Here is a 20,041-nt window from a genome sequence, read left to right on the forward strand (position 1 = left end):
ACTCCGTCAGCAGTCTACTCCGTCCAGCAGTAGTACTCCAGCAGTCCACCCGTCAGCAGTCTACTCCGTCAGCAGTCTACCCTGTCAGCAGTCCACTCCGTCAGCAGTCTACTCCGTCAGCAGTCCACCGTCAGCAGTCTACTCCGTCAGCAGTCCACTCCGTCAGCAGTCCACCTGTCAGCAGTCCACTCCGTCAGCAGTCCACTCCGTCAGCAGTCTACTCCGTCAGCAGTCCACTCCGTCAGCAGTCCACTCCGTCAGCAGTCTACTCCGTCAGCAGTCTACTCCGTCAGCAGTCCACTCCGTCAGCAGTCTACTCCGTCAGCAGTCCACTCCGTCAGCAGTCTACTCCGTCAGCAGTCCACTCTGTTGTAGGGTACTCCGTCAGCAGTCCACCCTGTCAGCAGTCTACTCCGTCAGCAGTCTACTCCGTCAGCAGTCCACTCTGTTGTAGGGTACTCACCGGTGCATTGTGCTGTTTCATCATGGTTTCTGGATGTCCCTCGGCCAACAGTCGGCCATTCCTCATCAGACCCACCTGGAGAGATAGAAAACAGCAGGGTTATTTACAATGGAGTTGAGGAAGGAGGCGAGGATGTGAGGAATCAAGGAAAGATTAAGAAAGAGCCTTAGTCAAGAATGTTCCTGTAGGACAGGTCTTAGTGTGACAGGAGAGCTATCTGCTCATGGTATAATTATATCACTAACGTCAGGTGGTGAAGGCTCAGGCCCAGTCATCATGTCACCTATGTCCTAGTTGGTTTTCTCTCTCGTGTAGCTACTGAGGGAGCTACTGAGGGAGGGGCCTGATTCAGTCGTTGGAATCATATCAAACATTGTGGAAAAAGTCACCACATTGGGTGATACATAGTGATCTCACTGTAAACTGAATAAAGAAATGATTCAAATAGTGGCTAGAGAGTAGCTATCCTCTATCAATCTTCCATCACCTTCCAGTTGTATATCTCCCTTAAATGTGTCTTTCCTGTTAAGCTGTCTGTTTTTCCAAATCACCTTTCACCTCATTTATGAAGAAGTTGTCTGTTGATTGTCTTAGCTGGAGATGACCTTGTAGCTGGAGATGACCTTGTAGCTGGAGATGACCTTGTAGCTGGAGATGACCTTGTAGCTGGAGATGACCTTGTAGCTGGAGATGACCTTGTCTCTCAGCTCTCTGAACAGATTTCTGTCCACATGTTTTTAGTGATTTCTTCCTTTCTATTAGACCCTGATTTTACCAGGCTGTCATTTAACCAAGGTAGGTTATTATTTCTCTTACATGTTATTGTCTTAGTATAGTTTTATTTTTAAGTTAGTGAGCGTTGTTGTTACCTCACAAGTATTTAAATTGAAACTCTGTTTTGTCTTGCAATCACAGTTAAATTACGATCTGATCTCAGTTATCAATAGTTTGATCATTCTCTCCCGTTTATTAGAAAGCATTAGGTCTAATTAGGTATTTGTTGATGTTGTTATCTGCATTGGGCCATTGACAAACTGATGACCAACAAGGTGTTTATAATGAAGCCATGAGTTCTTATGGATGAATATAACACAGAGGTAGAACTGTAGAGTAGAACACAGAGGTAGAACTGTAGAGTAGAACACAGAGGTAGAACTGTAGAGTAGAACACAGAGGTAGAACTGTAGAGTAGAACACAGAGGTAGAACTGTAGACTAGAACACAGAGGTAGAACTGTAGAGTAGAACACAGAGGTAGAACTGTAGAGTAGAACACAGAGGTAGAACTGTAGAGTAGAACACAGAGGTAGAACTGTAGACTAGAACACAGAGGTAGAACTGTAGAGTAGAACACAGAGGTAGAACTGTAGACTAGAACACAGAGGTAGAACTGTAGACTAGAACACAGAGGTAGAACTGTAGACTAGAACACAGAGGTAGAACTGTAGACTAGAACACAGAGGTAGAACTGTAGACTAGAACACAGAGGTAGAACTGTAGACTAGAACACAGAGGTAGAACTGTAGACTAGAACACAGAGGTAGAATTGTAGACTAGAACACAGAGGTAGAACTGTAGACTAGAACACAGAGGTAGAACTGTAGACTAGAACACAGAGGTAGAACTGTAGACTAGAACACAGAGGTAGAACTGTAGACTAGAACACAGAGGTAGTACTGTAGACTAGAACACAGAGGTAGAACTGTAGACTAGAACACAGAGGTAGAACTGTAGACTAGAACACAGAGGTAGTACTGTAGACTAGAACACAGAGGTAGAACTGTAGACTAGAACACAGAGGTAGAACTATAGAGTAGAACACAGAGGTAGAACTGTAGAGTAGAACACAGAGGGAGAACTGTAGAGTAGAACACAGAGGTAGAACTGTAGAGTAGAACACAGAGGTAGAACTGTAGACTAGAACACAGAGGTAGAACTGTAGACTAGAACACAGAGGTAGTACTGTAGACTAGAACACAGAGGTAGAACTGTAGACTAGAACACAGAGGTAGAACTGTAGACTAGAACACAGAGGTAGAACTGTAGACTAGAACACAGAGGTAGAACTGTAGACTAGAACACAGAGGTAATAAGGTAGGTAGAACTCACCCCCTTAAAAGATTTAGATGCACTATTGTAAAGTCTTATGGCTATTGTAGACTGTCCAGAGTCACTATTGTAAAGAACACAGAGGTAGAAGAATACAGTAGGCGTTGTAGACTAGAACACAGAGGTAGAACTGTAGACTAGAACACAGAGGTAGTACTGAAGAGTGTAGAACACAGAGGTAGAACTGTAGACTAGAACACACTGTAGTAATAGAATGTGCCCTAAATACAGTCTGAATACATTACACAGGTGGTACAAGGAACCACTGTGTCCCAATTGGCACCCTATTCCCTATTTCGTGCACTACTTTTAACCTGAGCCTTATGGGTCCTGGTAGAAGGTAGTGCACTATAATAATAATAATAATGATATGGTGCCATTTGGAACATAGAGAGTCTTATCAGTGTGTTTCCAGTCAGATCTGTGTTGAGTGTGAGAAGCTAAATGCAGAATACAGTACTATGCACTTCACACTACTTTCACTTCTGCCTTAGTGGTTCAGCAGGACAATGCAACTGGCTAGAATAGAGAAGTGAGAACTGATCCATCTCTCTGGATAACAACATCTGCTAAATTACTCAGATCTAAATGTCTGTCTCGTGGTAATAAGTCAGAGGGAATACAGTAGGCAGAAGTTGTCTAAATGTCTGTCTCGTGGTAATAGGTCAGAGGGGAGGGAATACAGTAGGCAGAAGTTGTCTAAATGTCTGTCTCGTGGTAATAAGTCAGAGGGAATACAGTAGGCAGAAGTTGTCTAAATGTCTGTCTCGTGGTAATAGGTCAGAGGGAATACAGTAGGCAGAAGTTGTCTAAATGTCTGTCTCGTGGTAATAGGTCAGAGGGAATACAGTAGGCAGAAGTTGTCTAAATGTCTGTCTCGTGGTAATAGGTCAGAGGGAATACAGTAGGTAGAAGTTGTCTAAATGTCTGTCTCGTGGTAATAGGTCAGAGGGAATACAGTAGGCAGAAGTTGTCTAAATGTCTGTCTCGTGGTAATAGGTCAGAGGGAATACAGTAGGCAGAAGTTGTCTAAATGTCTGTCTCGTGGTAATAGGTCAGAGGGAATACAGTAGGTAGAAGTTGTCTAAATGTCTGTCTCGTGGTAATAGGTCAGAGGGAATACAGTAGGCAGAAGTTGTCTAAATGTCTGTCTCGTGGTAATAGGTCAGAGGGAATACAGTAGGCAGAAGTTGTCTAAATGTCTGTCTCGTGGTAATAGGTCAGAGGGAATACAGTAGGTAGAAGTTGTCTAAATGTCTGTCTCGTGGTAATAGGTCAGAGGGAATACAGTAGGCAGAAGTTGTCTAAATGTCTGTCTCGTGGTAATAGGTCAGAGGGAATACAGTAGGCAGAAGTTGTCTAAATGTCTGTCTCGTGGTAATAGGTCAGAGGGGATGGAATACAGTAGGCAGAAGTTGTCTAAATGTCTGTCTCGTGGTAATAGGTCAGAGGGAATACAGTAGGCAGAAGTTGTCTAAATGTCTGTCTCGTGGTAATAGGTCAGAGGGAATACAGTAGGCAGAAGTTGTCTAAATGTCTGTCTCGTGGTAATAGGTCAGAGGGAATACAGTAGGCAGAAGTTGTCTAAATGTCTGTCTCGTGGTAATAGGTCAGAGGGAATACAGTAGGCAGAAGTTGTCTAAATGTCTGTCTCGTGGTAATAGGTCAGAGGGGGTGGAATACAGTAGGCAGAAGTTGTCTAAATGTCTGTCTCGTGGTAATAAGTCAGAGGGAATACAGTAGGCAGAAGTTGTCTAAATGTCTGTCTCGTGGTAATAGGTCAGAGGGGGTGGAATACAGTAGGCAGAAGTTGCCACTAATCACTGATACCTCAGACACAGGGTCAGATATGTTCCAACCCTATATTGATACAGCTCTATGGGGGCTAAATGTAATCTGATCTTAGATCTGTATTGTAAAGGACATCTATTACGCGTACCAAAAGGCACCCTATTCCCTATTTAGTGCACTACTTTTGACCAGGGCCCATTGAGGCAAATAACCAGATATACTGTGAAGACTTTCTCCTTTGGTTTTCTGTACATATTCACATCAGTTATTTACAGACCATCTACTGTATATTCTTACTGTATGTTTTTTTTCATCTGCTTATGAATCAGCTTACGAATCTGTTCATGAAATCTGCTCATGAATCTGCTCATGAAATCTGTTCATAAAATCTGCTCATGAATCTGCTCATGAAATCTGCTCATGAATCTGCTCACGAAATCTGTTCATGAATCTGCTCATGATTCTGTTCATGAAATCTGTTCATGAATCAGCTTACGAATCTGTTCATGAAATCTGCTCATGAATCTGCTCATGAAATCTGTTCATGAATCATATGAGCAGCTAATCATGGATCTGCTCAGACAATCAGTTTCTCAAATCTATTCTAACAGATGAATCAAATAAGGCATGTAAATCTGTAGTATTCAGATTCTGTTCATGAAATCTATGTGGTACAGGCACCCAAAACTATTCAGTACTGAAATCTGTTCATGAATCTGCTGGCATGAATCTGTTAAGAATACAATACTGTAGCAAGTCATATGGTTCTTAAACAACCAGTTTGCTCAAAAAGTACTGTATGTTTAAGGTCATCTGCTTAAATCAGTATTCAGTACAAAAGTTCAGTCTGTAGTTCATGTGGTACAGGACCAAAACATCCCTCAGTACAGTTCATGGTCATGTGGTACAGGACCAAAACATCCTCAGTACTGTAGTTCATGGTCTATGTGGTACAGGACCAAAACATCCCTCAGTACTGTAGTCTGTTCATCTGGTCATGGTACAGGTCTCAGTACTGTAGTTCATGGTCTATGTGGTACAGGACCAAAACATCCCTCAGTACTGTAGTTCATGGTCTATGTGGTACAGGACCAAAACATCCCCTCAGTACTGTAGTTCATGTGGTACATGACCAAAACATCCCCTCAGTACTGTAGTTCATGTGGTACAGGACCAAAACATCCCCTCAGTACTGTAGTTCATGTGGTACAGGACCAAAACATCCCTCAGTACTGTAGTTCATGTGGTACAGGACCAAAACATCCCCTCAGTACTGTAGTTCATGTGGTACAGGACCAAAACATCCCTCAGTACTGTAGTTCAAAACATGGTCATGTGGTACAGGACCAAAACATCCCTCAGTACTGTAGTTCATGTGGTACCATCCTCAGTACTGTAGTTCATGGTCTATGTGGTACAGGACCAAAACATCCCTCAGTACTGTAGTTCATGTGGTACAGGACCAAAACATCCCCTCAGTACTGTAGTTCATGTGGTACAGGACCAAAACATCCCTCAGTACTGTAGTTCATGTGGTACAGGACCAAAACATCCCTCAGTACCACATCCTTCATGTCTGTCCCCTTCACCACTCTTATCACATTTCATTTCCTCGCTGAGGAAAAAGCCTGCTCAGAAACAAACATCTCAGAGGAAAACCAGGAAAAAGGTTTTACAGGAACCTAATCTGTAGATTTACAGAGCAGTAGCTCCTAGGCATTAGACTTTGAACCAGTCAGGATAGGGAATGAACACTACTAGTCTGATGGAGAACATGGTGAGGGCCATACAACTGGAATTGTGTATATAACTGGAATAGTGTATACAACTGGAATTGTGTATATAACTGGAATAGTGTATATAACTGGAATAGTGTATACAACTGGAATAGTGTATATAACTGGAATAGTGTATATAACTGGAATAGTGCATATAACTGGAATAGTGTATACAACTGGAATAGTGTATACAACTGGAATAGTGTATATAACTGGAATAGTGTATATAACTGGAATAGTGTATACAACTGGAATAGTGTATATAACTGGAATAAAACTAGAATAGTGTAGATAACTGGAATAAAACTGGAATAGTGTATATAACTGGAATGGTGTATATAACTGGAATAAAACTGGAATAGTGTATATAACTGGAATAGTGTATACAACTGGAATAGTGTATATAACTGGAATGGTGTATATAACTGGAATAAAACTGGAATAGTGTATATAACTGGAATAGTGTATACAACTGGAATAGTGTGTTCTGATTGAAGACAACCAGACCATTGACACTGTGACACACAGGCAGACCCATACTGCACCTCTCCCCCCTTTCTAAAACGGTAAAACACAGAAGAACTACAGGAACTACCAAAGGACCCATTGTTTCTCAGCAGAGGGGACCTCATAATTGCCTGCTCATAAAGTATTTGAGGAGGGACGGTCAGTTAAGCTCTGTCTGTTTCCCATTTCCTCTTATGACAACAGATAAACAAGGCACAGCGTTCACAGAGGAGCATTTGACAAAAGGACTGTGTGTGACAGAGTGAGTGTCTTACCATATTGGCTTGCCTGGCCTCCTCTATGTAGTGTCTATCAGTAGGTAGTTATCATGTATATAGACTGTATCTTACCATATTGGCTTGCCTGGCCTCCTCTATGTAGTGTCTATCAGTAGGTAGTTATCATGTATATAGACTGTATCTTACCATATTGGCTTGCCTGGCCTCCTCTATGTAGTGTCTATCAGTAGGTAGTTATCATGTATATAGACTGTATCTTACCACGTTGGCTTGCCTGGCCTCCTCTATGTAGTGTCTATCAGTAGGTAGTTATCATGTATATAGACTGTATCTTACCACGTTGGCTTGCCTGGCCTCCTCTATGTAGTGTCTATCAGTAGGTAGTTATCATGTATATAGACTGTATCTTACCACGTTGGCTTGCCTGGCCTCCTCTATGTAGTGTCTATCAGTAGGTAGTTATCATGTATATAGACTGTATCTTACCACGTTGGCTTGCCTGGCCTCCTCTATGTAGTGTCTATCAGTAGGTAGTTATCATGTATATAGACTGTATCTTACCACGTTGGCTTGCCTGGCCTCCTCTATGTAGTGTCTATCAGTAGGGAGTTATCATGTATATAGACTGTATCTTACCACGTTGGCTTGCCTGGCCTCCTCTATGTAGTGTCTATCAGTAGGGAGTTATCATGTATATAGACTGTATCTTACCACGTTGGCTTGCCTGGCCTCCTCTATGTAGTGTCTATCAGTAGGTAGTTATCATGTATATAGACTGTATCTTACCACGTTGGCTTGCCTGGCCTCCTCTATGTAGTGTCTATCAGTAGGTAGTTATCATGTACAGTGCCTTGCGAAAGTATTCGGCCCCCTTGAACTTTGCGACCTTTTGCCACATTTCAGGCTTCAAACATAAAGATATAAAACTGTATTTTTTTGTGAAGAATCAACAACAAGTGGGACACAATCATGAAGTGGAACGACATTTATTGGATATTTCAAACTTTTTTAACAAATCAAAAACTGGCTTGGGCCTGCAAAATTATTCAGCCACCTTAAGTTAATACTTTGTAGCGCCATCTTTTGCTGCGATTACAGCTGTAAGTCGCTTGGGGTATGTCTCCATCAGTTTTACATATAGACTGTATCTTACCCATTCCTTGCAAAACAGCCGAGCTCTATGTAGGTCTATCAGATGGGAGTTATTTGTATATAGACTTTCAGTTCTTTCCACAGACGTTGGCTTCAGGTCTGGACTTTGACTTGGCCATTCTAACACCTGGATATGTTTATTTTGAACCATTCCATTGTAGAGTTTGCTTTATGTTTTATCATTGCCTTGTTGGAAGACAAATCTCCGTCCCAGTCTCAGGTCTTTTGCAGACTCCATCAGGTTTTCTTCCAGAATGGTCCTACGTTGGCTTGTCCATCTTCCCATCATTTTAACCATCTTCCCTGTCCCTGCTATAAGAAAAGCAGGCCCAAACCATGATGCTGCCTGGCCACCATGTTTGTCTATCAGTGGGGATGGTAGGTTCAGGGTGATGTGCTGTGTTGCTTTTTACGCCAAACATAACATTTTGCATTGCTGCCAAAAAGTTCAATTTTGGTTTCATCTGACCAGAGCACCTTCTTCCGCATGTTTGGTGTGTCTCCCAGGTGGCTTATGGCAAACTTTAAACAACACTTTTATGGATATCTTTAAGAAATGGCTTGCTTCTTGCCTCTTCCATAAAGGTCTATCAGTAGGTAGTTTGTGCAATATACGACTGATTATCTGTCCTTGGACAGAGTCTGGCCACCTCAGCTGTAGATCTATCTAGGCAGTTCATCCAGAGTGATCATGGGCCTCTTGGCTGCATCTCTGATCAGTCTTCTCCTTGTATGAGCTGAAAGTTTAGAGGGCTGGCCAGGTCTTGGTAGATTTGCAGTGGTCTGATAGACTCCTTCCATTTCAAAATTATGCTTCACAGTGCTCAGTGGGATGTTTAAAGCTTAAGATCTGTTTTGTATCCAAATTGGCTTTAAACTTCTTCACTCAGTATCTCGGACCTGCCTGGTGTGTTCCTTGTTCTTCATGATGCTCTCTGCACTTTTAACGGACCTCTGAGACTATCACAGTGCAGGTGCATTTACAGAGACTTGATTACACACAGGTGGATTGTATTTATCATCATTAGTCATTTAGGTCAACATTGATCATTCAGAGAGCCTCACTGAACTTCTGGAGAGTTTGCTGCACTGAAAGTAAAGGAGCTGAATAACGTTTTGCCTGGCCTTCTTCAGTTTTGATTTGTTAAAAAGTTTGAAATATCCAATAAATGTTCCACTTCATGATTATGTCCCACTTGTTGTTGATTCTTAAAAAATACAGTTTTGTATCTTTATGGTTGCCTGGCCTGAAATGTAGCAAAAGGTCATGTATATAGAGTATCAAGGGAGCCTGGAATCCTTATGTAGGCACTGTATATAGACTGTATCTTACCACGTTGGCTTGCCTGGCCTCCTCTATGTAGTGTCTATCAGTAGGTAGTTATCATGTATATAGACTGTATCTTACCACGTTGGCTTGCCTGGCCTCCTCTATGTAGTGTCTATCAGTAGGTAGTTATCATGTATATAGACTGTATCTTACCACGTTGGCTTGCCTGGCCTCCTCTATGTAGTGTCTATCAGTAGGTAGTTATCATGTATATAGACTGTATCTTACCACGTTGGCTTGCCTGGCCTCCTCTATGTAGTGTCTATCAGTAGGTAGTTATCATGTATATAGACTGTATCTTACCACGTTGGCTTGCCTGGCCTCCTCTATGTAGTGTCTATCAGTAGGTAGTTATCATGTATATAGACTGTATCTTACCACGTTGGCTTGCCTGGCCTCCTCTATGTAGTGTCTATCAGTAGGTAGTTATCATGTATATAGACTGTATCTTACCACGTTGGCTTGCCTGGCCTCCTCTATGTAGTGTCTATCAGTAGGTAGTTATCATGTATATAGACTGTATCTTACCACGTTGGCTTGCCTGGCCTCCTCTATGTAGTGTCTATCAGTAGGTAGTTATCATGTATATAGACTGTATCTTACCACGTTGGCTTGCCTGGCCTCCTCTATGTAGTGTCTATCAGTAGGTAGTTATCATGTATATAGACTGTATCTTACCACGTTGGCTTGCCTGGCCTCCTCTATGTAGTGTCTATCAGTAGGTAGTTATCATGTATATAGACTGTATCTTACCACGTTGGCTTGCCTGGCCTCCTCTATGTAGTGTCTATCAGTAGGTAGTTATCATGTATATAGACTGTATCTTACCACGTTGGCTTGCCTGGCCTCCTCTATGTAGTGTCTATCAGTAGGTAGTTATCATGTATATAGACTGTATCTTACCACGTTGGCTTGCCTGGCCTCCTCTATGTAGTGTCTATCAGTAGGTAGTTATCATGTATATAGACTGTATCTTACCACGTTGGCTTGCCTGGCCTCCTCTATGTAGTGTCTATCAGTAGGTAGTTATCATGTATATAGACTGTATCTTACCACGTTGGCTTGCCTGGCCTCCTCTATGTAGTGTCTATCAGTAGGTAGTTATCATGTATATAGACTGTATCTTACCACGTTGGCTTGCCTGGCCTCCTCTATGTAGTGTCTATCAGTAGGTAGTTATCATGTATATAGACTGTATCTTACCACGTTGGCTTGCCTGGCCTCCTCTATGTAGTGTCTATCAGTAGGTAGTTATCATGTATATAGACTGTATCTTACCACGTTGGCTTGCCTGGCCTCCTCTATGTAGTGTCTATCAGTAGGTAGTTATCATGTATATAGACTGTATCTTACCACGTTGGCTTGCCTGGCCTCCTCTATGTAGTGTCTATCAGTAGGTAGTTATCATGTATATAGACTGTATCTTACCACGTTGGCTTGCCTGGCCTCCTCTATGTAGTGTCTATCAGTAGGTAGTTATCATGTATATAGACTGTATCTTACCACGTTGGCTTGCCTGGCCTCCTCTATGTAGTGTCTATCAGTAGGTAGTTATCATGTATATAGACTGTATCTTACCACGTTGGCTTGCCTGGCCTCCTCTATGTAGTGTCTATCAGTAGGTAGTTATCATGTATATAGACTGTATCTTACCACGTTGGCTTGCCTGGCCTCCTCTATGTAGTGTCTATCAGTAGGTAGTTATCATGTATATAGACTGTATCTTACCACGTTGGCTTGCCTGGCCTCCTCTATGTAGTGTCTATCAGTAGGTAGTTATCATGTATATAGACTGTATCTTACCACGTTGGCTTGCCTGGCCTCCTCTATGTAGTGTCTATCAGTAGGTAGTTATCATGTATATAGACTGTATCTTACCACGTTGGCTTGCCTGGCCTCCTCTATGTAGTGTCTATCAGTAGGTAGTTATCATGTATATAGACTGTATCTTACCACGTTGGCTTGCCTGGCCTCCTCTATGTAGTGTCTATCAGTAGGTAGTTATCATGTATATAGACTGTATCTTACCACGTTGGCTTGCCTGGCCTCCTCTATGTAGTGTCTATCAGTAGGTAGTTATCATGTATATAGACTGTATCTTACCACGTTGGCTTGCCTGGCCTCCTCTATGTAGTGTCTATCAGTAGGTAGTTATCATGTATATAGACTGTATCTTACCACGTTGGCTTGCCTGGCCTCCTCTATGTAGTGTCTATCAGTAGGTAGTTATCATGTATATAGACTGTATCTTACCACGTTGGCTTGCCTGGCCTCCTCTATGTAGTGTCTATCAGTAGGTAGTTATCATGTATATAGACTGTATCTTACCACGTTGGCTTGCCTGGCCTCCTCTATGTAGTGTCTATCAGTAGGTAGTTATCATGTATATAGACTGTATCTTACCACGTTGGCTTGCCTGGCCTCCTCTATGTAGTGTCTATCAGTAGGTAGTTATCATGTATATAGACTGTATCTTACCACGTTGGCTTGCCTGGCCTCCTCTATGTAGTGTCTATCAGTAGGTAGTTATCATGTATATAGACTGTATCTTACCACGTTGGCTTGCCTGGCCTCCTCTATGTAGTGTCTATCAGTAGGTAGTTATCATGTATATAGACTGTATCTTACCACGTTGGCTTGCCTGGCCTCCTCTATGTAGTGTCTATCAGTAGGTAGTTATCATGTATATAGACTGTATCTTACCACGTTGGCTTGCCTGGCCTCCTCTATGTAGTGTCTATCAGTAGGTAGTTATCATGTATATAGACTGTATCTTACCACGTTGGCTTGCCTGGCCTCCTCTATGTAGTGTCTATCAGTAGGTAGTTATCATGTATATAGACTGTATCTTACCACGTTGGCTTGCCTGGCCTCCTCTATGTAGTGTCTATCAGTAGGTAGTTATCATGTATATAGACTGTATCTTACCACGTTGGCTTGCCTGGCCTCCTCTATGTAGTGTCTATCAGTAGGTAGTTATCATGTATATAGACTGTATCTTACCACGTTGGCTTGCCTGGCCTCCTCTATGTAGTGTCTATCAGTAGGTAGTTATCATGTATATAGACTGTATCTTACCACGTTGGCTTGCCTGGCCTCCTCTATGTAGTGTCTATCAGTAGGTAGTTATCATGTATATAGACTGTATCTTACCACGTTGGCTTGCCTGGCCTCCTCTATGTAGTGTCTATCAGTAGGTAGTTATCATGTATATAGACTGTATCTTACCACGTTGGCTTGCCTGGCCTCCTCTATGTAGTGTCTATCAGTAGGTAGTTATCATGTATATAGACTGTATCTTACCACGTTGGCTTGCCTGGCCTCCTCTATGTAGTGTCTATCAGTAGGTAGTTATCATGTATATAGACTGTATCTTACCACGTTGGCTTGCCTGGCCTCCTCTATGTAGTGTCTATCAGTAGGTAGTTATCATGTATATAGACTGTATCTTACCACGTTGGCTTGCCTGGCCTCCTCTATGTAGTGTCTATCAGTAGGTAGTTATCATGTATATAGACTGTATCTTACCACGTTGGCTTGCCTGGCCTCCTCTATGTAGTGTCTATCAGTAGGTAGTTATCATGTATATAGACTGTATCTTACCACGTTGGCTTGCCTGGCCTCCTCTATGTAGTGTCTATCAGTAGGTAGTTATCATGTATATAGACTGTATCTTACCACGTTGTGCTTGCCTGGCCTCCTCTATGTAGTGTCTATCAGTAGGTAGTTATCATGTATATAGACTGTATCTTACCACGTTGGCTTGCCTGGCCTCCTCTATGTAGTGTCTATCAGTAGGTAGTTATCATGTATATAGACTGTATCTTACCACGTTGGCTTGCCTGGCCTCCTCTATGTAGTGTCTATCAGTAGGTAGTTATCATGTATATAGACTGTATCTTACCACGTTGGCTTGCCTGGCCTCCTCTATGTAGTGTCTATCAGTAGGTAGTTATCATGTATATAGACTGTATCTTACCACGTTGGCTTGCCTGGCCTCCTCTATGTAGTGTCTATCAGTAGGTAGTTATCATGTATATAGACTGTATCTTACCACGTTGGCTTGCCTGGCCTCCTCTATGTAGTGTCTATCAGTAGGTAGTTATCATGTATATAGACTGTATCTTACCACGTTGGCTTGCCTGGCCTCCTCTATGTAGTGTCTATCAGTAGGTAGTTATCATGTATATAGACTGTATCTTACCACGTTGGCTTGCCTGGCCTCCTCTATGTAGTGTCTATCAGTAGGTAGTTATCATGTATATAGACTGTATCTTACCACGTTGGCTTGCCTGGCCTGCCCTCTATGTAGTGTCTATCAGTAGGTAGTTATCATGTATATAGACTGTATCTTACCACGTTGGCTTGCCTGGCCTCCTCTATGTAGTGTCTATCAGTAGGTAGTTATCATGTATATAGACTGTATCTTACCACGTTGGCTTGCCTGGCCTCCTCTATGTAGTGTCTATCAGTAGGTAGTTATCATGTATATAGACTGTATCTTACCACGTTGGCTTGCCTGGCCTCCTCTATGTAGTGTCTATCAGTAGGTAGTTATCATGTATATAGACTGTATCTTACCACGTTGGCTTGCCTGGCCTCCTCTATGTAGTGTCTATCAGTAGGTAGTTATCATGTATATAGACTGTATCTTACCACGTTGGCTTGCCTGGCCTCCTCTATGTAGTGTCTATCAGTAGGTAGTTATCATGTATATAGACTGTATCTTACCACGTTGGCTTGCCTGGCCTCCTCTATGTAGTGTCTATCAGTAGGTAGTTATCATGTATATAGACTGTATCTTACCACGTTGGCTTGCCTGGCCTCCTCTATGTAGTGTCTATCAGTAGGTAGTTATCATGTATATAGACTGTATCTTACCACGTTGGCTTGCCTGGCCTCCTCTATGTAGTGTCTATCAGTAGGTAGTTATCATGTATATAGACTGTATCTTACCACGTTGGCTTGCCTGGCCTCCTCTATGTAGTGTCTATCAGTAGGTAGTTATCATGTATATAGACTGTATCTTACCACGTTGGCTTGCCTGGCCTCCTCTATGTAGTGTCTATCAGTAGGTAGTTATCATGTATATAGACTGTATCTTACCACGTTGGCTTGCCTGGCCTCCTCTATGTAGTGTCTATCAGTAGGTAGTTATCATGTATATAGACTGTATCTTACCACGTTGGCTTGCCTGGCCTCCTCTATGTAGTGTCTATCAGTAGGTAGTTATCATGTATATAGACTGTATCTTACCACGTTGGCTTGCCTGGCCTCCTCTATGTAGTGTCTATCAGTAGGTAGTTATCATGTATATAGACTGTATCTTACCACGTTGGCTTGCCTGGCCTCCTCTATGTAGTGTCTATCAGTAGGTAGTTATCATGTATATAGACTGTATCTTACCACGTTGGCTTGCCTGGCCTCCTCTATGTAGTGTCTATCAGTAGGTAGTTATCATGTATATAGACTGTATCTTACCACGTTGGCTTGCCTGGCCTCCTCTATGTAGTGTCTATCAGTAGGTAGTTATCATGTATATAGACTGTATCTTACCACGTTGGCTTGCCTGGCCTCCTCTATGTAGTGTCTATCAGTAGGTAGTTATCATGTATATAGACTGTATCTTACCACGTTGGCTTGCCTGGCCTCCTCTATGTAGTGTCTATCAGTAGGTAGTTATCATGTATATAGACTGTATCTTACCACGTTGGCTTGCCTGGCCTCCTCTATGTAGTGTCTATCAGTAGGTAGTTATCATGTATATAGACTGTATCTTACCACGTTGGCTTGCCTGGCCTCCTCTATGTAGTGTCTATCAGTAGGTAGTTATCATGTATATAGACTGTATCTTACCACGTTGGCTTGCCTGGCCTCCTCTATGTAGTGTCTATCAGTAGGTAGTTATCATGTATATAGACTGTATCTTACCACGTTGGCTTGCCTGGCCTCCTCTATGTAGTGTCTATCAGTAGGTAGTTATCATGTATATAGACTGTATCTTACCACGTTGGCTTGCCTGGCCTCCTCTATGTAGTGTCTATCAGTAGGTAGTTATCATGTATATAGACTGTATCTTACCACGTTGGCTTGCCTGGCCTCCTCTATGTAGTGTCTATCAGTAGGTAGTTATCATGTATATAGACTGTATCTTACCACGTTGGCTTGCCTGGCCTCCTCTATGTAGTGTCTATCAGTAGGTAGTTATCATGTATATAGACTGTATCTTACCACGTTGGCTTGCCTGGCCTCCTCTATGTAGTGTCTATCAGTAGGTAGTTATCATGTATATAGACTGTATCTTACCACGTTGGCTTGCCTGGCCTCCTCTATGTAGTGTCTATCAGTAGGTAGTTATCATGTATATAGACTGTATCTTACCACGTTGGCTTGCCTGGCCTCCTCTATGTAGTGTCTATCAGTAGGTAGTTATCATGTATATAGACTGTATCTTACCACGTTGGCTTGCCTGGCCTCCTCTATGTAGTGTCTATCAGTAGGTAGTTATCATGTATATAGACTGTATCTTACCACGTTGGCTTGCCTGGCCTCCTCTATGTAGTGTCTATCAGTAGGTAGTTATCATGTATATAGACTGTATCTTACCACGTTGGCTTGCCTGGCCTCCTCTATGTAGTGTCTATCAGTAGGTAGTTATCATGTATATAGACTGTATCTTACCACGTTGGCTTGCCTGGCCTCCTCTATGTAGTGTCTATCAGTAGGTAGTTATCATGTATATAGACTGTATCTTACCACGTTGGCTTGCCTGGCCTCCTCTATGTAGTGTCTATCAGTAGGTAGTTATCATGTATATAGACTGTATCTTACCACGTTGGCTTGCCTGGCCTCCTCTATGTAGTGTCTATCAGTAGGTAGTTATCATGTATATAGACTGTATCTTACCACGTTGGCTTGCCTGGCCTCCTCTATGTAGTGTCTATCAGTAGGTAGTTATCATGTATATAGACTGTATCTTACCACGTTGGCTTGCCTGGCCTCCTCTATGTAGTGTCTATCAGTAGGTAGTTATCATGTATATAGACTGTATCTTACCACGTTGGCTTGCCTGGCCTCCTCTATGTAGTGTCTATCAGTAGGTAGTTATCATGTATATAGACTGTATCTTACCACGTTGGCTTGCCTGGCCTCCTCTATGTAGTGTCTATCAGTAGGTAGTTATCATGTATATAGACTGTATCTTACCACGTTGGCTTGCCTGGCCTCCTCTATGTAGTGTCTATCAGTAGGTAGTTATCATGTATATAGACTGTATCTTACCACGTTGGCTTGCCTGGCCTCCTCTATGTAGTGTCTATCAGTAGGTAGTTATCATGTATATAGACTGTATCTTACCACGTTGGCTTGCCTGGCCTCCTCTATGTAGTGTCTATCAGTAGGTAGTTATCATGTATATAGACTGTATCTTACCACGTTGGCTTGCCTGGCCTCCTCTATGTAGTGTCTATCAGTAGGTAGTTATCATGTATATAGACTGTATCTTACCACGTTGGCTTGCCTGGCCTCCTCTATGTAGTGTCTATCAGTAGGTAGTTATCATGTATATAGACTGTATCTTACCACGTTGGCTTGCCTGGCCTCCTCTATGTAGTGTCTATCAGTAGGTAGTTATCATGTATATAGACTGTATCTTACCACGTTGGCTTGCCTGGCCTCCTCTATGTAGTGTCTATCAGTAGGTAGTTATCATGTATATAGACTGTATCTTACCACGTTGGCTTGCCTGGCCTCCTCTATGTAGTGTCTATCAGTAGGTAGTTATCATGTATATAGACTGTATCTTACCACGTTGGCTTGCCTGGCCTCCTCTATGTAGTGTCTATCAGTAGGTAGTTATCATGTATATAGACTGTATCTTACCACGTTGGCTTGCCTGGCCTCCTCTATGTAGTGTCTATCAGTAGGTAGTTATCATGTATATAGACTGTATCTTACCACGTTGGCTTGCCTGGCCTCCTCTATGTAGTGTCTATCAGTAGGTAGTTATCATGTATATAGACTGTATCTTACCACGTTGGCTTGCCTGGCCTCCTCTATGTAGTGTCTATCAGTAGGTAGTTATCATGTATATAGACTGTATCTTACCACGTTGGCTTGCCTGGCCTCCTCTATGTAGTGTCTATCAGTAGGTAGTTATCATGTATATAGACTGTATCTTACCACGTTGGCTTGCCTGGCCTCCTCTATGTAGTGTCTATCAGTAGGTAGTTATCATGTATATAGACTGTATCTTACCACGTTGGCTTGCCTGGCCTCCTCTATGTAGTGTCTATCAGTAGGTAGTTATCATGTATATAGACTGTATCTTACCACGTTGGCTTGCCTGGCCTCCTCTATGTAGTGTCTATCAGTAGGTAGTTATCATGTATATAGACTGTATCTTACCACGTTGGCTTGCCTGGCCTCCTCTATGTAGTGTCTATCAGTAGGTAGTTATCATGTATATAGACTGTATCTTACCACGTTGGCTTGCCTGGCCTCCTCTATGTAGTGTCTATCAGTAGGTAGTTATCATGTATATAGACTGTATCTTACCACGTTGGCTTGCCTGGCCTCCTCTATGTAGTGTCTATCAGTAGGTAGTTATCATGTATATAGACTGTATCTTACCACGTTGGCTTGCCTGGCCTCCTCTATGTAGTGTCTATCAGTAGGTAGTTATCATGTATATAGACTGTATCTTACCACGTTGGCTTGCCTGGCCTCCTCTATGTAGTGTCTATCAGTAGGTAGTTATCATGTATATAGACTGTATCTTACCACGTTGGCTTGCCTGGCCTCCTCTATGTAGTGTCTATCAGTAGGTAGTTATCATGTATATAGACTGTATCTTACCACGTTGGCTTGCCTGGCCTCCTCTATGTAGTGTCTATCAGTAGGTAGTTATCATGTATATAGACTGTATCTTACCACGTTGGCTTGCCTGGCCTCCTCTATGTAGTGTCTATCAGTAGGTAGTTATCATGTATATAGACTGTATCTTACCACGTTGGCTTGCCTGGCCTCCTCTATGTAGTGTCTATCAGTAGGTAGTTATCATGTATATAGACTGTATCTTACCACGTTGGCTTGCCTGGCCTCCTCTATGTAGTGTCTATCAGTAGGTAGTTATCATGTATATAGACTGTATCTTACCACGTTGGCTTGCCTGGCCTCCTCTATGTAGTGTCTATCAGTAGGTAGTTATCATGTATATAGACTGTATCTTACCACGTTGGCTTGCCTGGCCTCCTCTATGTAGTGTCTATCAGTAGGTAGTTATCATGTATATAGACTGTATCTTACCACGTTGGCTTGCCTGGCCTCCTCTATGTAGTGTCTATCAGTAGGTAGTTATCATGTATATAGACTGTATCTTACCACGTTGGCTTGCCTGGCCTCCTCTATGTAGTGTCTATCAGTAGGTAGTTATCATGTATATAGACTGTATCTTACCACGTTGGCTTGCCTGGCCTCCTCTATGTAGTGTCTATCAGTAGGTAGTTATCATGTATATAGACTGTATCTTACCACGTTGGCTTGCCTGGCCTCCTCTATGTAGTGTCTATCAGTAGGTAGTTATCATGTATATAGACTGTATCTTACCACGTTGGCTTGCCTGGCCTCCTCTATGTAGTGTCTATCAGTAGGTAGTTATCATGTATATAGACTGTATCTTACCACGTTGGCTTGCCTGGCCTCCTCTATGTAGTGTCTATCAGTAGGTAGTTATCATGTATATAGACTGTATCTTACCACGTTGGCTTGCCTGGCCTCCTCTATGTAGTGTCTATCAGTAGGTAGTTATCATGTATATAGACTGTATCTTACCACGTTGGCTTGCCTGGCCTCCTCTATGTAGTGTCTATCAGTAGGTAGTTATCATGTATATAGACTGTATCTTACCACGTTGGCTTGCCTGGCCTCCTCTATGTAGTGTCTATCAGTAGGTAGTTATCATGTATATAGACTGTATCTTACCACGTTGGCTTGCCTGGCCTCCTCTATGTAGTGTCTATCAGTAGGTAGTTATCATGTATATAGACTGTATCTTACCACGTTGGCTTGCCTGGCCTCCTCTATGTAGTGTCTATCAGTAGGTAGTTATCATGTATATAGACTGTATCTTACCACGTTGGCTTGCCTGGCCTCCTCTATGTAGTGTCTATCAGTAGGTAGTTATCATGTATATAGACTGTATCTTACCACGTTGGCTTGCCTGGCCTCCTCTATGTAGTGTCTATCAGTAGGTAGTTATCATGTATATAGACTGTATCTTACCACGTTGGCTTGCCTGGCCTCCTCTATGTAGTGTCTATCAGTAGGTAGTTATCATGTATATAGACTGTATCTTACCACGTTGGCTTGCCTGGCCTCCTCTATGTAGTGTCTATCAGTAGGTAGTTATCATGTATATAGACTGTATCTTACCACGTTGGCTTGCCTGGCCTCCTCTATGTAGTGTCTATCAGTAGGTAGTTATCATGTATATAGACTGTATCTTACCACGTTGGCTTGCCTGGCCTCCTCTATGTAGTGTCTATCAGTAGGTAGTTATCATGTATATAGACTGTATCTTACCACGTTGGCTTGCCTGGCCTCCTCTATGTAGTGTCTATCAGTAGGTAGTTATCATGTATATAGACTGTATCTTACCACGTTGGCTTGCCTGG

General features: G+C 42.4%; 1 protein-coding gene and 1 long non-coding RNA gene across 3 annotated transcripts in view; one reads left to right on the forward strand and one right to left on the reverse strand.

Moving 5' to 3' along the window:
* abch1 (ATP-binding cassette, sub-family H, member 1) overlaps positions 1 to 20,041 on the reverse strand; it is a gene marked incomplete at its 5' end in the record, with an annotated part of 65,037 nt that overhangs the window by 34,620 nt on the left and 10,376 nt on the right. The window contains one exon of the mRNA XM_052502369.1: positions 464 to 538. Within this exon, the coding sequence (XP_052358329.1) occupies positions 464 to 538 (75 nt within the window). The remainder of the gene's footprint in view (positions 1 to 463; positions 539 to 20,041) is intronic.
* Positions 1,990 to 4,377, forward strand: LOC127919026 (uncharacterized). 2 transcript variants are annotated; one of them, XR_008101688.1, is made up of 3 exons: positions 1,990 to 2,028; positions 2,696 to 3,955; positions 4,016 to 4,377. It is a non-coding gene; the product is annotated as an uncharacterized LOC127919026 (long non-coding RNA). The 2 variants fall into 2 exon arrangements; XR_008101689.1 differs by having other exon boundaries at positions 2,696 to 3,460; positions 3,516 to 4,377.

Source organism: Oncorhynchus keta, unplaced genomic scaffold (genome assembly GCF_023373465.1).
Source record: "Oncorhynchus keta strain PuntledgeMale-10-30-2019 unplaced genomic scaffold, Oket_V2 Un_contig_15569_pilon_pilon, whole genome shotgun sequence".
In the NCBI taxonomy this organism is placed as follows: Eukaryota; Metazoa; Chordata; class Actinopteri; order Salmoniformes; family Salmonidae; genus Oncorhynchus; species Oncorhynchus keta.